This window comes from Amblyomma americanum, chromosome 1, assembly GCF_052857255.1.
Source record: "Amblyomma americanum isolate KBUSLIRL-KWMA chromosome 1, ASM5285725v1, whole genome shotgun sequence".
Classification (NCBI taxonomy): domain Eukaryota; kingdom Metazoa; phylum Arthropoda; class Arachnida; order Ixodida; family Ixodidae; genus Amblyomma; species Amblyomma americanum.
In genome coordinates this window covers 209483917-209502000 of record NC_135497.1, presented here as the reverse complement: position 1 = coordinate 209502000, position 18084 = coordinate 209483917, and the positions used below count along the sequence as shown (strand labels likewise).

The 18084-nt window shown below is 48.7% G+C and overlaps 1 protein-coding gene and 5 non-coding genes across 6 annotated transcripts in view; 1 reads left to right on the top strand and 5 right to left on the bottom strand.

The window, feature by feature from the left end:
- Positions 1-18084, top strand: part of LOC144114559 (tyrosine kinase receptor Cad96Ca-like) — an 80547-nt gene that overhangs the window by 39933 nt on the left and 22530 nt on the right. The window contains exon 2 of the mRNA XM_077648379.1: positions 17303-17782. Within this exon, the coding sequence (XP_077504505.1) occupies positions 17303-17782 (480 nt within the window). The remainder of the gene's footprint in view (positions 1-17302; positions 17783-18084) is intronic.
- TRNAE-UUC (transfer RNA glutamic acid (anticodon UUC)) lies at positions 1772-1843 on the bottom strand. The gene has a single exon. It is a non-coding gene; the product is annotated as a tRNA-Glu (tRNA).
- TRNAE-UUC (transfer RNA glutamic acid (anticodon UUC)) lies at positions 1994-2065 on the bottom strand. The gene has a single exon. It is a non-coding gene; the product is annotated as a tRNA-Glu (tRNA).
- TRNAE-UUC (transfer RNA glutamic acid (anticodon UUC)) lies at positions 2217-2288 on the bottom strand. Its single transcript has one exon. It is a non-coding gene; the product is annotated as a tRNA-Glu (tRNA).
- On the bottom strand, positions 2441-2512 carry TRNAE-UUC (transfer RNA glutamic acid (anticodon UUC)). Its single transcript has one exon. It is a non-coding gene; the product is annotated as a tRNA-Glu (tRNA).
- Positions 2664-2735, bottom strand: TRNAE-UUC (transfer RNA glutamic acid (anticodon UUC)). Its single transcript has one exon. It is a non-coding gene; the product is annotated as a tRNA-Glu (tRNA).

The window sequence follows — 18084 nt, the reverse complement described above, 5'->3', positions numbered from 1 at the left end:
CAGTCATTACCGGGACTAATATACGCTGATGATATAGTGCTAATGGCTGACAACAAGGAAGACTTACAGAAGTTGATAGACATATGCGGTAAAGAGGGAGATAGATTAGGTTTCAAGTTCAGTAAGGAAAAATCTGCAGTCATGATATTTAATGATGAGGGCGGCGAGCATAGAATACAGGAGTTCAGGCTAGAAGTAGTGGATGAGTAGAAGTATCTTGGGGTGTGGATAAATAACGGTGCTGAGTATCTGACAGAGCATGAAAAATATGTGATGAATAAAGCTAGTAGGAATGCAGCTGTCATGAAAAATTGGGCACTGGAGAATTACAATAGGTATGAAGTGGTAAGAGGGATCTGCAAAGGGGTGATGGTTCCTAGCCTGACTATCGGTAATGCGGTCCTGTGCAAGAGACCAGATGTTTAAGCAAGGTTAGAAATTAAACCACTTGGTGTAGAGAGGCTAGCTTTGGGAGCACATGGCAATACACCAGGTCGGGGGGTACAGGGTGATATGGGATGGGCGTCGTTCGAGAGCAGAGAAGATAGCAGTAAGATAGCATTTGAGGAGCGAATGAGAAAAATGGGGGAAAAGCAGTGGGCTAGGAAAGTTTTCAGATACCTGTATATAAAGAATGTTGACACGAAATGGAGAAAGCGAACTAGAAAATTGACAAGCAAATATCTGGAGAGCAGTAAGGCGGGGGGGGGGGGGGGGGGATCAGCAATTATCGGTTAAGAAAAAGGTTAAAGAAACAGAGAGAGCTCTGTGGAAAACAGGGATGCTGACGAAATCAGCACTGGGAACATACAGGATTTATAAGCAGGAAACTGCCAAAGAAAATATCTATGATAATTATAGGGGAAGCTCTTTGTTTTTTGAGGCCAGAACGGGAGTTTTGCGGACTAAGACATATAGAGTCAGGTACCACGAGATAGACACGTTGTACTTTGCGTGCGGAGAGGAGGAAACGGCTGAACACTTGATACTTTTCTGTAAAGGGCTTCACCCTACAGTGGAAAGCAGCGGGGCTGGTTTATCCAAGGCATTGGCGTTTAAGGACAGGGAAGGGAAAGTAGATTTTAATCGGGTAGAAGTAACCAAGCGAAGGTTATCTGATTGGTGGCTAAAATCAAGACACGAGTAAAATTTCATGTCATGGCTAGGTGGCTTGAGCCACCGCCCGATTTAAAGGGTTCAGCCATATCCGTCCGTCCGTCCGTCCGTCCGTCCGTCCGTCCGTCCATCCATCCATCGTTTCTCCTTAACTTTCACTTCGCCAGCTTCCAGAATTTTCTTCGTCGATTCTGGGTTACTGAAGGTGCCTGTCCACACGTGGTTCATCTGAAACGCCCCCAGAGCTAGCAATTCGGGAGCATCACCAGGCGAACAAATGTGTCCCGAAAGTCTTCAACAGGAAAAGGCCTGACTTTCAAATCACCGTGAAGAAAGAAGGTATTCAATACGGATGCACCTGTTGGTAATTGCGGCACCACAACTTGATAATCCGGGGAATCTTCAGCAAAAAACCGGTTTCAGCGTTCCAGCAGGGCCGCTGACACCGCTTCAACGGAGCTCATGATCGCGCGGCCGGAAGCAGAACTAGACCACGCCGCACGACGAGCGGAATAGCGAAGCAAACAAAAAACTAGGTTCCTAAACGTTACAACGAGAAAGAAATGCAGAACGCATGAAAGTCTCACTGAGACACGAACTCGGATCGCTGGATTCAGAGTCCAGAGTGCTAACCATGACACCATGAGACCACACTTTCCGACGCCGGGAATCGAACCCGGGCCTCCTGGGTGAAAGCCAGGTATCCTAGCCACTAGACCACGCCGGATGACGAGCGGAACAGCGAAGAACACAAAATACTGGTTTTCTAAACGTTACTACAACGATAAAAAATGCAGAGCGCATGAAAGCCTCACCGAGACTCGAATAGCTGGATTCAGAGTTCAGAGTGCGAACCATTACACCATAAGACCACACTTTCCGACGCCGGGAATCGAACCCGGGCCTCCTGGGTGAAAGCCAGGTATCCTAGCCACTAGACCACGCCGGATGACGAGCGGAACAGCGAAGAACACAAAATACTGGTTTTCTAAATGTTACTACAACGATAAAAAAATGCAGAGCGCATGAAAGCCTCACCGAGACTCGAATAGTTGGATTCAGAGTCCAGAGTGCTAACCATTACACAATGAGACCACACGTTCCGACGCCGGGAATCGAACCCGGGCCTCCTGGGTGAAAGCCAGGTATCCTAGCCACTAGACCACGCCGGATGACGAGCGGAACAGCGAAGAACACAAAATACTGGTTTTTTAAACGTTACTACAACGATAAAAAAAATGCAAAGCGCATGAACGCCTCACCGAGACTCGAATAGCTGGATTCAGAGTCCAGAGTGCTAACCATTACACCATGGGACCACACTTTCCGACGCCGGGAATCGAACCCGGGTCTCCTGGGTGAAAGCGAAGTATCCTAGCCACTAGACCACGCCGGATGACGAGCGGAACAGCGAAGAACACAAAATACTGGTTTTCTAAACGTTACTACAACGATGAAAAAATGCAGAGCGCATGAAAGCCTCACCGAGACTCGAATAGCTGGATTCAGAGTCCAGAGTGCTAACCATTACACCATGAGACCACACTTTCCGACGCCGGGAATCGAACCCGGGCCTCCTGGGTGAAAGCCAGGTATCCTAGCCACTACACCACGCCGGATGACGAGCGGAGCAGCGAAGCAAACAAAAAACTGGGTCCTTAAATGTTATTACAACGAAAAAAAAGTAGAACGCATGAAAGTCTCACCGAGACTCGAACTGGGATCGCGGGATTCAATGTCCAGAGTGCTCACCATGAGACCGTGCTTTCCAACTCCGGGAATCGAACAAAGCGCTTCCTGGGCGAAAGCCAGATATCCTAGCCACTGCCTTCTATCTTCCTAATCCTAACTCACAAGAAAAAAAAATACAATACGGATGAAGGTCTCACCGAGACTCAGTTTTTTTTTCTTATTGACCATTACACCAGAAAACTACTTTCTGACGCTGGGAATTTAATCCAGACTTCTTCGATTGCACGGTCTTTGATCCTGCTTTTAGGTAGATGCTCGCCTGCGCGACGTAGCACTGACATTTTGCCTGGCGCTTAGCGCCTTGTTTTTCCGCAGGGTAACCATCAGTGCTATAATGAGTAGGAGCTGCGCTTTCCTCGCCCCTAAGGCTTATCGTGTTCTGCTCTCGGTCGCGGTGGTGACACTTCCGGCAGTTTGCACCAGTGCCCATAATGTAGGGCAATATGCGCCGGTTGTGAGCAACGAAAGGTATCGCAGCGCTCACAAAACGGGCGTACGAGCAGCTGTCGAGATCGTTGCCCGTCGCCGTTGACAGGTCGACTACGTGCGCACTCCCACGCTCCTACACCCTTCGCTGCTCACTCTTGTACTTGCGGGCAAGGTCGCCGACGCATTGCGCCACTCACTGACCGGTCACCGGGAGGATGAACTTGACTGCCGCAGTGTTTGCGTACAACCCTGACTGCTGACTAGGAGGTGCGAGTACTGTCAGTTGTGTCCGCTTATCTCAGCGCGAACGCAAGCCCAGGCGCAGTCTTTACCACAGCCACGTGGAGGTTTCCGTTGTTTCGCTAAGGGACAACCCGACTTATCGTCTGTTGCAAAAGTCCACTGCGCAGTTCGAATGAACTGCGCTGTGGACTGTAAACTTTTCCAACAGACAGTACCTTTCTTCGAGGCTGCAGAGTTCCCTGTTGACACTTTAGACTAAGCGTTACAAAGTTTGTCGCACTGTTGTTTTGCCTTGAGTGATGAGCACGCTTACGGTGAAGAAGCGACCTGAAGGAAGGAACGACAATGCAGCAAGTCATGTTGAAGTCGATCAAGGAGACAAAATGAGAATCGAAATCCGGCGTTTCAAATACTGATATCTGACGTTTATTGGTTGGAATGCCAGTAATTTCCAACATCCCCATAAAGCAAACTGCATGGACGTACTCGCCTACCTGTGAAGTACGCGGCGAGTGGTTCGGGTTTGTAATATTTGTTGCATTTTTGAGGCGAACGTTAGTGGCAGGGATCCCTATTTATTTTCGCAACTAAAGTGGCTCTTTGTAATGAATCTTTTCCCCACCCTCGTAGAGGCGGACTGCAGATTCAAGTCATAAGCTAGCGCGTACGGCGCACACGGGTAGCGGTCTAGAGTTGGCGTGCCTTTACCTTTCGCGACCACTTCCGTTCGACCCTTCCAAAGGCGAAACAGCGATTTGCAGTTCCTGGAGTGCAGGAAGGCTGTGACGCGTGGCTACCCGCCGAAGTCTGTCGAGAGTTCGAAGGTCTGCTACTGCGCGAAGGCTACCGTTAAGTTAAATCGATAGGGCTGAGCGTGACTGCGATCATGCAGTACACAGCGGTGGAAAAAGAAGCAGAATCTCGAGTCAACGCTTGGTGCCAGGGAAACTCGCGTACCGTGACCTGAGACTTTGGCTCGATCGTCTGGTAGCTCAAGGAACACGGGTGATCAAATGGCGCGCTGCGGTTGAGTGCGCACATGACCACGCGTCTGAGCGTTCTAACGGCGGCGGCCGCGGCAGGCACCCATCGATGATGGCGCCGATTGTGTTACGCTAGCGTAACGCAACCGCCGCTCTCGCCAGCGTGGGCGTCAGCCTTAGCGTTAGGCGCCGAGGATTTGAGCGCTGCACTCCCGCCATCGAGGCGGATGATTTTACACCGGCGCAAGCACCGTGTACGATACAAGCAGATGGCCCGATAGGGCAACGTATTACGCGCTGTTTTCACGCTTTCTATCATAACTTGTTTCCTGCCCGGCAGGGCGTGCGTGCGGCCCAGCCAGCCGGGAAACGCGTGGGCGCGCACCTTTCGGAGGGCCTGCTGGGCTCTCCAAATGGCCGCGTGGGAGCCGCGGGGCCGCCGCTCATACTTCGCGCGCGACGGCGATAAAGAAGCCGCACTACACGAGCAGCCGTTGCATGTGTTACGTACACGTGTGACACACAGCGAATTTTCGTCAAGTCTGCCACAGCAACCAGGCGCGCGGAAGTGGCGAGGCCATGCGGTTGTTTCGCCAGTGCCTTGAAATGACGCACAAACGAACGTCAAGAATGATAACGAATATAACTTGGCTATGGAGTCTGGTTTGAATCCGGTAAGGGCGATAAGTGTGCGCTGTGTTGCAGCGTATTCGCTGTGAAGTTACCGACCACACTCTCTGAATTCAGTTATGCACGATCAAAATGCCGTCCTTGGAAAGCGGTGCGTTTTGGCATCGATCAAACATAGAAGCATGTATAATCGCGTTTCTCGATGAACTGGTGTATTCAACAACAGAAACATAACGTGAGGCGCGCTGCGCTCTCCTAACATCACTGCAGCGATGGAGGAACGGCTTCAAGTGCAGACCTTCAAACTAACAACAATATTTTATAACGACGTATGAACTAAGAACGCATTCAGAGGCCAGTTAAAAGTCCGACAAACCCAAATGCCCCAACAGAAACATATGTTCCCTCGGTACAGCCGTACACAGCCACGCGCTGTAGCTTGATTGGTTTAAAGGTCTCGTGCATTTACGGACTTACGGGCCCAGCGTGCAATAGCGCAGACCGTCTCACACATCCCGCGTCGCGTGCACCTAAAGAAACGGCCGAGCCGACCAGCGCCACGCGTCGGAGACGGTCGTGGATCCGGCACGAAGACGACGAGCTGCCTGTTTGTCGCCGTTGTAAAGTGCTCCCACTCGTCCCGTCCCACACGCTTTCGTTAGTCGTCGGCTGGTAATGCGGACTTCTTCAAACGGGACGTTTCTTAATCCTATTTTCGCCGTATTCGGCTTTGCCCGATTGCCGTTCTTCGCGGCGGCTTGCCTCGTTCGAGTGATTTTTTTTTTCGCGCCCTAATAAGAAGAGCCGAAGCAGCTCCAACAAAGCAAAGCAAGCCAGAAATGAAGGTCAGTTGTATGTTCGAATGATGGAGTACGGAAAAGAACCCATCAGAAGGACGTTCTTGTTTACGCCCTATCCATTTGGCGTTGCTGTGAACCTAAAGAAGTACAATCCCTCTACACGTTCCACCTTACTCAGAGCAAGTTATAACGAGAAACTTCATGCCGCTGTCACGATTAGAAAAAGCGCAAGTCAACAGCCGGCAAACCGGCATGCTTGACGTCATTTCCATGAGCATGGCCTTCTCGCTGCGTCGGCTTAAGGAGCACGGATAAGGCAGCGATCAGAAAAGCTGTAAAGCTGTTCTCGCGAGATGCGCTTTAAATTGTACTTGTCATATCAAAGAGAACACAAAATTTGAATATATAGAAATAAAGACAACGTGAAGGACGTCGCTGGTTACGCTTTCAAGCGATTATAGGCTAGTGCGCTCTCAGACATCAGTGATTATCTAAAAGGGAGCGCTCATTTTTCTGAATCACTAAAGGTGCGCAAGTTGTAGGCGAGAACCACCTCTATACGTTTTGGAAAACCCAGCTCGACCCTTTTACGTTTTGCCAATCCGTCGAATTGACTATGCTATTTTTAACGCCATCCGTAGATTATTTTTGCATATGGTAAGAACTAAGAAAAAGAAGGAAGAACAGCAAGTGATTGCTCCCCCTATCCCCTCTTCCTGTCCCCTCACCTCTTTCATTTAATTTCTCCATTCTGCCTGCTATCCTTTATTTCAGCTGCCCCAGCTCAGGTGCTTCAGTATCGATGGCAGATGCCGGGGCTAGCAAAATCTTTTCCTTCTTTTTTGCTATTATTTTAATAAAAACCACAACCACCACCACAGCAAGTGATTGAGAAACCAGACCCAGTTATTTTCTGAACTGAAACAATGTGTGGGTGGGGAAAGAAACACAAGCCTTAGCACACAGATGGCCCGCAGTGTGACGAGCGGCCGCGCAGTGCGTTGAGGCCAGTGGATGCGCCGAGCGTGAGGAGCGTGCCCACGCAGATTCTTGGTGGTCTCTCCACGTTGTCAGTGAAAACCAAAAAATTCAGAGAGCACTTAAAACTGCGTGCGTGCTGTGAAGGCGAAAGCCTTAGTGTGTCACTGTGAGCGTTCGGCCTCGACGCAGGTTGCGCACTGAGATATACAACGAAGACGTGCCTCCGAACGCTGACTCCACAAGCCCTGAATCCACAAAGGTCCGAGTGATACACTCGGTTCGATTACCTGTCGCGAGCTGGCCTCCAGCCTGACAAAGAGACGTATGCTATATGCAACGAGAAATCATATGACACCATCCGCAACGGTGTACGACGAACAGTTGCGTCACAATTAGTTTCTGTGGAAAGGAAATGGCGCAGTAACTGCCTCCCACCTCGGTGGATACCTCGACCGCGCCTTAAGGGAAGAGGTACATAGTATGGGAAGGCATACAATTCAAGGTGCATATGACGTCGGTTCGCGAATCCCTGTCGCATGCTAACCTCCAACTTATGCAACGAGAAGTCGTGTTACACCAACCGGAACGCTGTACGTCAAACGGTTGTTCACAATTTTGGTACGAATATAGTCGGGAAAACTGGCGCCAGTGGGGTACATGCAGACGAATGACATGTATATGATTGTCCTAAATGGCGGTGCCCGGCTTGCTGTGTGCGTCCTACGGCCGCTTGATGACGTCACCCTATCTTGTCTTGCCATCGCTGAGATTTTTTGTACCATCTGCGAGAACACACACACATATCCTTGCTTTTCTCGTAATGAGACTAGTAATGTTTTTGCATTAAATACCGAGGTAACAATATTTATGCTTAAGTTACGTACTATCCACAAAAAATGAAATGCGAACAAGATAAATAAAATTCCCACACAGAAACACAAGTATTAAAGCTCCTGGAAAGGAGATGAAAGCGAGATTGATTAAAGGAGGACAGACACAAAACTTTCGGGTGTGTTTTTTCTTCTCTGTAATGATTCGTGAGGCGTTATTGTACATGGATTACCACGTGATATTCTACTACGTCTGCTGAATAATTTATAATCAAATTTCTTTCTCGCGCTGTTTCGGTTTCGACAGCGGAATGATGGCTGCGAACGCTGCGACGTAAACGGTGCTGATAGGCAACGTGAGGAATGAAAAGGCTGCGATATATTCGCTGCTTCGTCGTTTTAATTCACTACAATGCTAAAGCCAGCCTGCCTCAAAAGACGGAGTGACAACGAACGGAGAGTAGCTATTATATTGCCGTTTTTTCATGCCTCACGTGACCTGTAAGGACGCATTGATGTCCGTCATAATTCGGCTCTTGATATCGAAACCGAAACTGCACGACAGAAAAATTCGATTATAAGTATTTAGTGGTCGTACGGGAATACCAGATGGTAATTCTTGCATAGTAGAGTGTTCAGCATCATTGCAGAGAACGAAACATTCCACAAGAATTAGGTGTTTACAGTCATTTAACACTTCGCGTTTCATTTGTTGCTGATAGTACACGTTCGTACAGTATTTGTTAAAAGTAAGGAGCCCAAGGGGTTTCTTTCTAAGACCATGTAGCGGAGCTCTTCTAGCATTCGCGGAAGTCCTAAGTTTCGGAGGGATGGGGCCGAGAGTTCCTCACCCCTTCAAGAGGTTTCGAATTCTGGCGATGCGTAACGAGCCGCAGAGCATAGCCCAGAAGCAAACCCTTTGGACTGTTTGGGTCTAAGGATCTGTCTTCATACATGCTGGATACACGTAAACCTTTTGTCAAAAGCATGCAGCCCAAAATGCTTCCTTGCGAGCCTTGCAGTGGTACCGTTATAGCACTGCTGGAAGCCCTGGACTCGGGAGGGTAGACGACGACAGTGTCTCTCATCATCGAAAGATTTTAAAAGCTGGCAATGCAAAACAACACACACTACATGGCTCAGAAGCAGTGTTGTACCTGTTACAGAAAGCTAGTAACTAGGCATACAATTACAATTACTGCGTCTGTAATGTGACTGATTTCCGTGGTCAGTTGCGGCCCTTGAAAAGAAACTGAACAGCAACAACAACAGAGAAGTAATCGATTACTCTTACGTTATTTTTCATTCATATTTAATTAGCATACCGCAGAAAACTTTGCGGGTACTCAAGTACACCTTAAGAGTATCACGCAAGAGCGTTAAAGGGTCCCCACACTAGCTTGCGGGACTCCTGGCGCACCCTTTCGCAGACATCAACACGCTTCTTGCGTGAGGTGCTGGTGCACCTCACTCCAGCACCTCACGCTAGTGTGAGGTGCTCGTACAAGGTCCAAATTTATTCCGCTTAGCGATCTTTCTCAGTGGTGTAGAGGTAACGGTCCCCGCTCCCGCCCCAAAAAACAGCGCTTCGATTCCGCTGGATCACCTATTTTGTTGTCAGCGAAGCTGTTTTCTGCGATACTACCCTCTCGACCAATCAAGCTTTTCCAGTCACGCCGACGCCGGATTTTCCGCCGAACGGGACCTTTAACGCTATCGCGGTAATACACTCGGACGAGAATGAACTGGTGCGGCTAGACTGATCTATAGTTGTTATAGTACATTCGTAGGTAATCTGACCTGCAGCTGTTAGTTGTCTGGCATTTCTACCATGTTTTCTTGTGAACTCAAGGAGCGACACGGAAGAGTGTCTCAATGTACGCGCCGGAGGGATGTGCGTTGCGCTAAAACACGACGACCACCCCGAATTTAGGCAAAGCACCGCGCTTCGCTGTTGTTGGCGAACTGAGGGGACAAAGTCCAAGCTCATTAAACTTGAGTTAGATCACTGCCGCGGCGGGCACATTTCGATGGTGGCGAAATGTTCGAGGCGCGTGTACTGTTCGATGTCAGTGCACGTTCAAGAACCCCAGGTGGTAGAAATTATCCGTAGCCCTCCATTACGATGTCCCTCATAGCCTGAGTTGCTGTGGGACGTACCAACCACTAAACATGAAATCCCTCTGCGCCGTCGTGGTGAAATGTGAAATTCGATGTGCGGAACATGGGGCTATAGTCAAATGCATGCAGGCGACCCGGGTTTCCATGTGCACACATCCTTGAGCGAGAAGTTTCTCCGCATTGTATCGCTGTCGGTCTAATGTTAGGGAATGCCGTGCTACATCAGTGTTTGCCACCGATTTCAGGTTCTCGAAATTATACCTCTGGTTAGAATTTGTTTTAAAAAAGTGAAACGGACTACTAATAACCGATCACTGAAAAAAAACCGGATTACTGAGAATGCTGCAGTTTACAAAAACAATCGATGCGTTACAAAATTCGAAGAAAATGTTTTTCATTACAAGTAATCAATTCCTTGTAACGCGTTATGTACAAATCTCTCCAGAAGCAAAACAAGTGGGCTGTATATTTTTTGCAATGGCTCTACATAAGCTAAGTAACTGAAGGTAGGAATCGCACCATGAATGAGAATCTAAACACTCAAAGCAGAACTGACAGGGAAAAATTTATTTCAAGAAAGCTTGGACGACGTTTAGCCTGCTTTAAGAGTACAGTACGCTAGTATTAGAGATCACTATCGCGCAAGTACTCCTTCTATTTCATAGGTTAATAGATCGTGGAAAGTCCTCGTAGCACTACTGGCGCCGTGGTGCAACTGTTAGGCGATGTGTCACTTCCCCAGAAGGTGCCCACCGGTGGGGCTTATGAGACCCAAGTTGCTCTTCATGAGCTAGCTCTCGTAAGGCTCATTTTTGCACAGACAGTCCCTCAGGTGGCTGTCCATATCTTGACAGTCCCTCAGGTGGCTGTCCATATCTTGACAAATGAGCTGATGCGCAGTGCTGGTGGGCAGGGGGAAGTTTCATTGAATTTACTTCAATTACTTTCATTGCCGTCTGCCATGGTGGTAAGGTTGCCGACAACCCGGTGGGCAGGGTGCCGCCTACTTTTTCGTGACACGGACGAACGCCGACTTTTCTCGAGAACGGGACCTCTAATGCTCTCGCGTTAAAAACTTTAATAATACTCGACAGTCTGGAAAGAAACAGCAGTTTACGATAGGCAGCGAGGTATTCTTTGTGCTGCAATTCTGTGTTTCAATAAAGCGCAGCTGAAAGTCCAGCGCCCGCCCATGCCTAACGTCTATTTTCTTGTGTACGCGTCTTTGTATACACTGGCACACCCCTTTGTTAGAATTTCGAGGTATGGGAAGAACTAATAAAATAAGTCTAGCTAGGGGAAGCAGTGGCAGCAGATCGCAATGCGCAATATCGGCCGCAGTGAAATAGAAAGGAGAAAAAGAATGGGGTGGAGAGCATTTCGCAGTCTCTCTCAATTTACAACCTTTGTCTGTAAAGTTACGAGGCTGAGTCCATTAAAAAAATGCGTTCAACATTGAAATAATTTGCGCAGCACCCTTCGAAATACTCTCCCTTGCAGTCTATACACAGCCTACAACGCTTCTCAAGGTCTTGGGAACAGTTGAAAAACGCTTCTTTTGGCAAGGCTGTCAGCTCCTTTGTCGTGGCGTCTTCGATGGCCTCCACGCTTCCCATCCAGCGACCTTTTAGGGCTCTCTTCACACGAGGAAACAGGAACAAATCATATGGGGAGAGGTCAGGCGAGTATGGAGGATAGGGAAGTACAGTAATGATGTGCTTGGTGAGAAATCTTGTCACGCCGAGAACAGTGTACGGCCTTGCGTTATCGTGGAGAAGGCTCCATTGTCCAGATGCCCATTAGTCAGGGCGACGGCGTCGCAGTGCATCACGCACGTGTTGGAGCACGCGGATATAAAGCTCCTGATTCACCATCTGCCGTTGTGGGACGAACTCGTGGTGCATGACACCTCTGGCATCGAAAAAAAAAACTATCAGCATCGCCTCTGTTTTGGTCTTCTGTCGCCGCACCTTTCTCGACGCCGGAAAGCTTGTGAACCGCCATTAGGTGCTCTGCCTCTTTGTTTGAGGATCGTATTGAAAACGCCATATTTCGTCTTCAGTAATGATGCTGTCGACGAATGCAGCATCCTTCTTGCCTCGGAGAGCAAATCAGCGCTCACTGATGCCCGCGTGTCCTTCTGGTCGTATGTGAGGGAGTGCGGCACAAGTCTGGCATGCAGCTTTCGTTTTCCCAAAATCTCACGCAAAATATGGTGGCATGTTGTCTTACTAATGTCGAGAGCATCTGATACCATGCGGCCTGTAATGGCTCGGTCTTGCTGTACGATTTCCCTGATCCGAGCCACGTTGTTTTCATTCCGTGAGGTTGAAGGGCGCCCCTGCCTTGTGTCGTCTTCCACCGATGTTCTCGCCGAAACGAACCTCTTGTGCCACACGAAAACTCACGCCCGCGATAATGTCTCGTTGCCGTAAGCGCCACGAAGGAGCTCATACGTCTGTGTGGCTGTCTTGCTAAGCTTCACACAGAATTTTATGTTTACAGGCTGTTCGAGGTGGACGACCATATCTCCACATTCACTCACAGTAGAATGCGCATACGACTAGTCACAACGTAATTTTCTACATGTGGTGCCATTTAGCGGCTGCCACAGAAACTAACAAAAATTGCTCAGGTTAGCCCGAAAAGATGGCGCTACACACAGGCACCAATATTTGTTTTGCGGAATCATTTCTAGAGAAGAAAATAAATCAGTCTCGAAACTTTACGGGCAAAGGTTGTATGAACAAATATCCCACGACTTCGCATACTGACCCCATTTTCCTATTACTCTTTTCTCCTTCACATTTAAATCCCCTCATCCCTTTTCCGCAGTGCACGGTAGTAAACCGGTCTCTTTTCCACGCCCCGCTACGTGGTCCTGCAGCGAATCCGGCGGCCTGTAGTAAAACATGAAATGCTTTTAGCTCCCATTCTCGGCAAACTGAAAACTGCAACGAACTCATTTGAAAAGTTTCGCAACTTCAGCCGCCGCGGTGGCTGAGTGGTTATGGCGCTCGGCTGCTGGCCCGAAAAACGCGGGTTCGATCCCGGCCGCGGTGGTCGAATTTCGATGGAGTCGAAATTCTAGAGGCCTGTGTGCTGTATTATGTCAGTGCATGTTAAAAAATCCCAGGTGGTCGATATTCCGGAGCCCTTCACTACGGCGTCTCTCGTAGCCTGAGTCGCTTTGGGACGTTAAAGCCCCATAAACCAAAACGAAGTTTCGAAATTTCCGTCAGACTGATATCAAGCAGAAAAAGAAACAGCATAATATTGGACCCGAGCCAGATTCGAACTAGCGGCAATGCAAACAGGGCAGCGTCGATTCACGAAGTTTCCAACCAATCGGCCCTTTTTTTTTACTTTCTCACGTCACGTTTATTAACCGAATTTATATATAGGAACGGGCTATATACATCGACTGTTCAGAGCAGCCAGCTCGTGGCCAAAATGCACTAGCTAGACAGAGAATGTCACTATACACAATAAAAATAATCAAAATAGTGGCAAGGAAAGAGAGCACAACCATGGTAACCGACCCACTGGAAAGTTACTTACGTCGTAAATGTCCTTCAGTTGGAGCATCATATGGCTAAAATGTGTTTTGTTTGGGGAAAACAACAGGTTCAGAGTTGCGGTCCGACAAATGTGTTTTCCACGGTCTGTGCAGCCCAGTTGGAAAAATTATGTCACAGGGTTGGTTATCGTGTGGAGTCGCCAGTTGCACTCTGTGAATGCATTTCATGCTCACATCTGTTTTCGAAGAGGAGATTGAGTACCAATTTTCTTCTGACAAAGGTTGCACGCGCATGGGCGAACGCGTTTGTCGGGCATCTTGATGTAAGGGGGCCGTTGTAATGGGTAAGAAACAAAAAAAGTGAATTAACACGCAACACATCCAAGATGAACACGTAAGCTTTGCTTCAAGTTGCCTTAAGGAGCAGCCATGCTCATACAGCTAGCAAACATCGACATCTTTGGGAATTCAGTAAGTTTGACCCAACACAGCGACACAATACTACAACTCTCTCTCTCTCTTTCTCTAGCTATATCTTCATGAAATGTGTTAAAAATGAAAATGCGCTTCAACTCTATTCTTAATGCTTAATTAATTTGTACGTGCCGTAACAATTCTGTGGGTTGCGAGGGACACCGTCTGTTGGAGGGTACCACATCCATTTCGAACACCTGGGGATCTTCAGCGCACATTGCAATCTCAGTAAACGGCACGTGTCTCTGAACTTCTCTTCCATTGAAACGCGGCCCGTTCATGTTAAACGCGTGGGCAACTGTACACATTAGTGTCGCTCGGCCGGCTAAACGAGCTCTGCGGCGCTGCGGCCTACCGGGTCCTTGGCGCTTTGCTTCACAAGCCGGCGCGCGCAGGCAGGTGACGAAGGGCGGCGTTGTTGAAGGCTGTCTCCCGCGCGGAGGTATGCGCACATGCATAGCGGCTGCGGGCAGCGCGATCCACGGGAAGGACGCCTCGTCGACGACCTCGCCGAGAACGCGCGCGTACGCCCTTTCATTACGCGGCACACGCTCCTTGGCGCTAATGGACTCCTCTGCCCGCGTCCGGCAGCGCATGTCGCTCACGGTACTACATATGTATGCATAAGCACCAGTCAGCATGTCCCGTCACGCGCGCTCAGGGAAGTCAACTGATTTCTCAATTCCTTCTTTCTTAAAGCAGCTGGAGACGAGCCCGGCCAGACAGTGGCTCTCAAGGGATGCTAATTAAGGCTCAGGCGTAGTAGCCTGTGCATACATATTTTTCGGAATGCAAGAGGTTTTGTTTTCCAAAAGTAGCGCATCAGTCCTAAAGATGCCTTCAGTTCACGTTTTACATGGCTTCGAAGTTTCAGATTACCTGCAGAATACTCAGCTTTAAAAGCGGTCGCTTTCCTTCACACGAAACTGATAGCATCAATTAGGAGTTAATTTGAACCAGTAATGCTTGGGGCGGAAAGTACTGTGTGCATACGGGTGAAATATTTGCCTAAATTTGCGAATGCTGCATTTGTATCCAGTAGCCAGTAACTGATCACGTTATTTTTTAAAAAAAGGGACGAAGGCAGGCTGTACAAAAGGTAGCATATGCACCGTATTAAAGGACGGAATATGCTTAAGTAAAAACTTCACTCTTTTTTTATTTGGTTAGCCTAGCGGTTGTGGGTAATAGATGCTCGGGGCATAAAGCAGCGCGCAAGAATGAAAGGGCCGAGGAGCGCAGGATAAGATGGAGAGCATATACACCCTCAAAATGTGTTCCATACATTGAAAACAGAAAGCCAAACGTGTGCATTCACTGTGCACAAAAGACCGTTTAGCCAAGCTAACTGATGAACCCCACATAGTACAAAGCTTATCACACACAGGCAGGCTGGGAGTCTTGTAAAAGTTTTCTATCATGAAACGTTATTTCGTAAGCGCTGCTGAACCATCAAATGCAGTTGGAGATGGGTCGCATGCACGCACACAGATTGAACACGTGTGCACACTGCTTATGCCAATTGTGCTGTATACTGCTGTAGTCGGATACAACTCAAGAACGAAGTGGCAGATGCCCCCAAAGGAGATCCCCCAGCCAATGTCATCGATCAATTTTCGTGACGCCGTGGTTAATCCAGTTAAGCCGTGGTCACTCCCCTTTCATCTGCCACCTTTGCGATTTCACGCTAGCAGGTCCAAGGGGATGGGTCTAGGGGGAGAATCAGTGGACGCCATTGGCCGAAGGGGATTCTTTGAGGGGCGCTTTCCACTTCGTTTTGAGAAATATATCCGACTGTAGAAGCCTCAAGGGTCTCGGTTGGAGCCAGAATAATTCTATTGTATATCAGCATGTCCAAATGGTTGTTTTAGGGCTATCTACGGCACTCCGAGGCACTCCAATTAATGTAGAGCTTCTAAACTTCTTTAGCAATAACGTTCTGCGGTTCACTGCCTTCATCGCCGAATCCTACCAGCATTCTTTATGTCAGTATGTTACCAATCTAGGAACACAATAACGTACTTCCATCACACTAGCAAAAGCCACTATACCTAGGGAACAGTCTCTATGTAGTGCGAATAGCACTTGAAAAAGCTTTCACGTTGTACAGGTGCGAGCATAAGTAAACGGAGCACGCTATTCTGTTGTTGGTGGAATCACGCCTGTCCCGAGGAAATCGCAGCATTGTGTCTTCACCAGAGATTACGTGCAAGAAGCGTTAAAACAACGTATTGTGCTTCGTTTCTTCTGTCCACACCTGTACGTACCATCTTTGCCAAAAGTAACCAGGCTGATCTTGCAGTTTGTCACGCTAGCATGAGAGTGATGATCATCCAGAGGAGGACAACGATGGCGCAGGCTCACGTCACGCAGGTAATTCTCGCAGCCAAAGAGAGCTGGCGACCCCAGCGTACGTCGCCGCGATGCCAGTCCACAGTTTCCGTGGTCAAATCCTGTTTACTTTTGATAAAGATTGTACGTGCTCCCACGAAACCAACGCCCACCTTTAACAGTCGACTTGGACTAAGGCATCCATATGCATCTGCAGCGGTATCGCTTATGCTTATGTTTCGAAATTATTAGATAAATGACGGACAAACATTATGCCTTTCTTCAGTTTCTTTTATCGCATGTTAAGAGGTTGCGCGGATGGCGTGCTTGAGATGCAGCTTGTCTGGTGCCAAGATTGATGACGACAGTGCGGATGGCGTGCTTGAGATGCAGCTTGTCTGGTGCCAAGATTGATGACGACAGTTGACTTGTGTATCCGAGAAAAAAAATCTAGTTAATAGTGCGCTACTAGACAGCAGCACGTACGTGGTCAGAATGACGTTCATTGCGGGTTCCTGTTTGCCATCGAGTGGTATCTCGTCGCTCTTGGCATCCATCAGGAGAAAAACGTTGCTCAGCGCGAGTGAATATGGAACTTGCTGTGAAACGCGACGATACACAGTTTCGACTACACGTTGCTTATTCCAGGCGTGCTAAATAAGCCCAAGCGTGTGAGCTAACAGTCTGTAAACTTTTCATTTATTTTTTCAATACTACTGCTGCTATTGGAAGTATTCATACGAGCATGCACGCGCGAGATGTCGCAGGTGCCCTAGACTAACGCTACCAGCTGGCGAAAAAGTCACTATTCGTGCCACCACGGTCAAGGCAGTAACTGAAGTATAAGTTGACGGCTTTTTGTTTGCTTGCTTGCTTGCTTGCTTGTTCAAGCTGGTGCACTTGTGAGCAACACGCTCTCTGCTTGTTTAGAAGCTGCGGATGCACATCTAGCCCTTCATTTGCATTACACCTGCGACCGATATGTCATAGCCATGGCAGCTTCTCGCCGCACCAAATTTTTACTGTTTATCTATCAGCTGCATGTATTCGTCTTGTCGCCGGTATTAACTGCCTTGTTTTATTTCTTTCCAGTTGTCGCCGCCACGTCGGCCCCACCACCGCTTGGCAACTTCCAAGCGCTGCAAGCGTCGGAAAGCTCGGAGGGAGCCAACTCCGTGCCAAGAGAGGACGCCGACGCCAGAGTCAAAGTCGAGCGGCTACAGGACAACAGCACTGAGATCGAACAGGAGACGAGAAATTCCAGTGAAAATCGTCGAGTCGATGACAAGTCCAAGAGCGAAACACCGACAACCACACCAGTGGACAAAGATGAGCCCTTGCGGCGACCAGATGTCGACGCAGAAGACGTCACCATCTTAGATTACGACTCGAGTCCAGCAGCACTGGGTCCCACCTCCTCAGAAGAGTCCCGCATGGAAGCACTCCGAGCGATGGAGTCGGTGACGATCCGCCCAGATGATGACCTCGCCGAGAGAAAGGATCAACAGCAGCAAGGATTCACTAAGGAAAATTCGGGCACCTTGGTCGCGCGTGGGCCCGAACCCGACAGAAGTGAGTCGCACGTTAGCTACCGTGTAAAGAAAGACCTTTCCGCCGCTAATAGGGAATGGATTCGGGCGCGTGATTCGGGAAAGCCACCATTGCGAAATCAGCATTGAAGTGGACCGAGAGGGACGTGAAGGAGGTTCTGGTGTTACTTTTGCGGTAGCCGGCTGCGCAAACCCTAATTGTCGTCCTTAGTCCTAAGTCTTATTTTCAGCACTGCAAAAGCCTCTGTCTGGGTTCAGTAAAGATAGGCGACTAGGAGTAAAGATATACAGATACATGATGCAAGCGTACACTCTTCAATACAT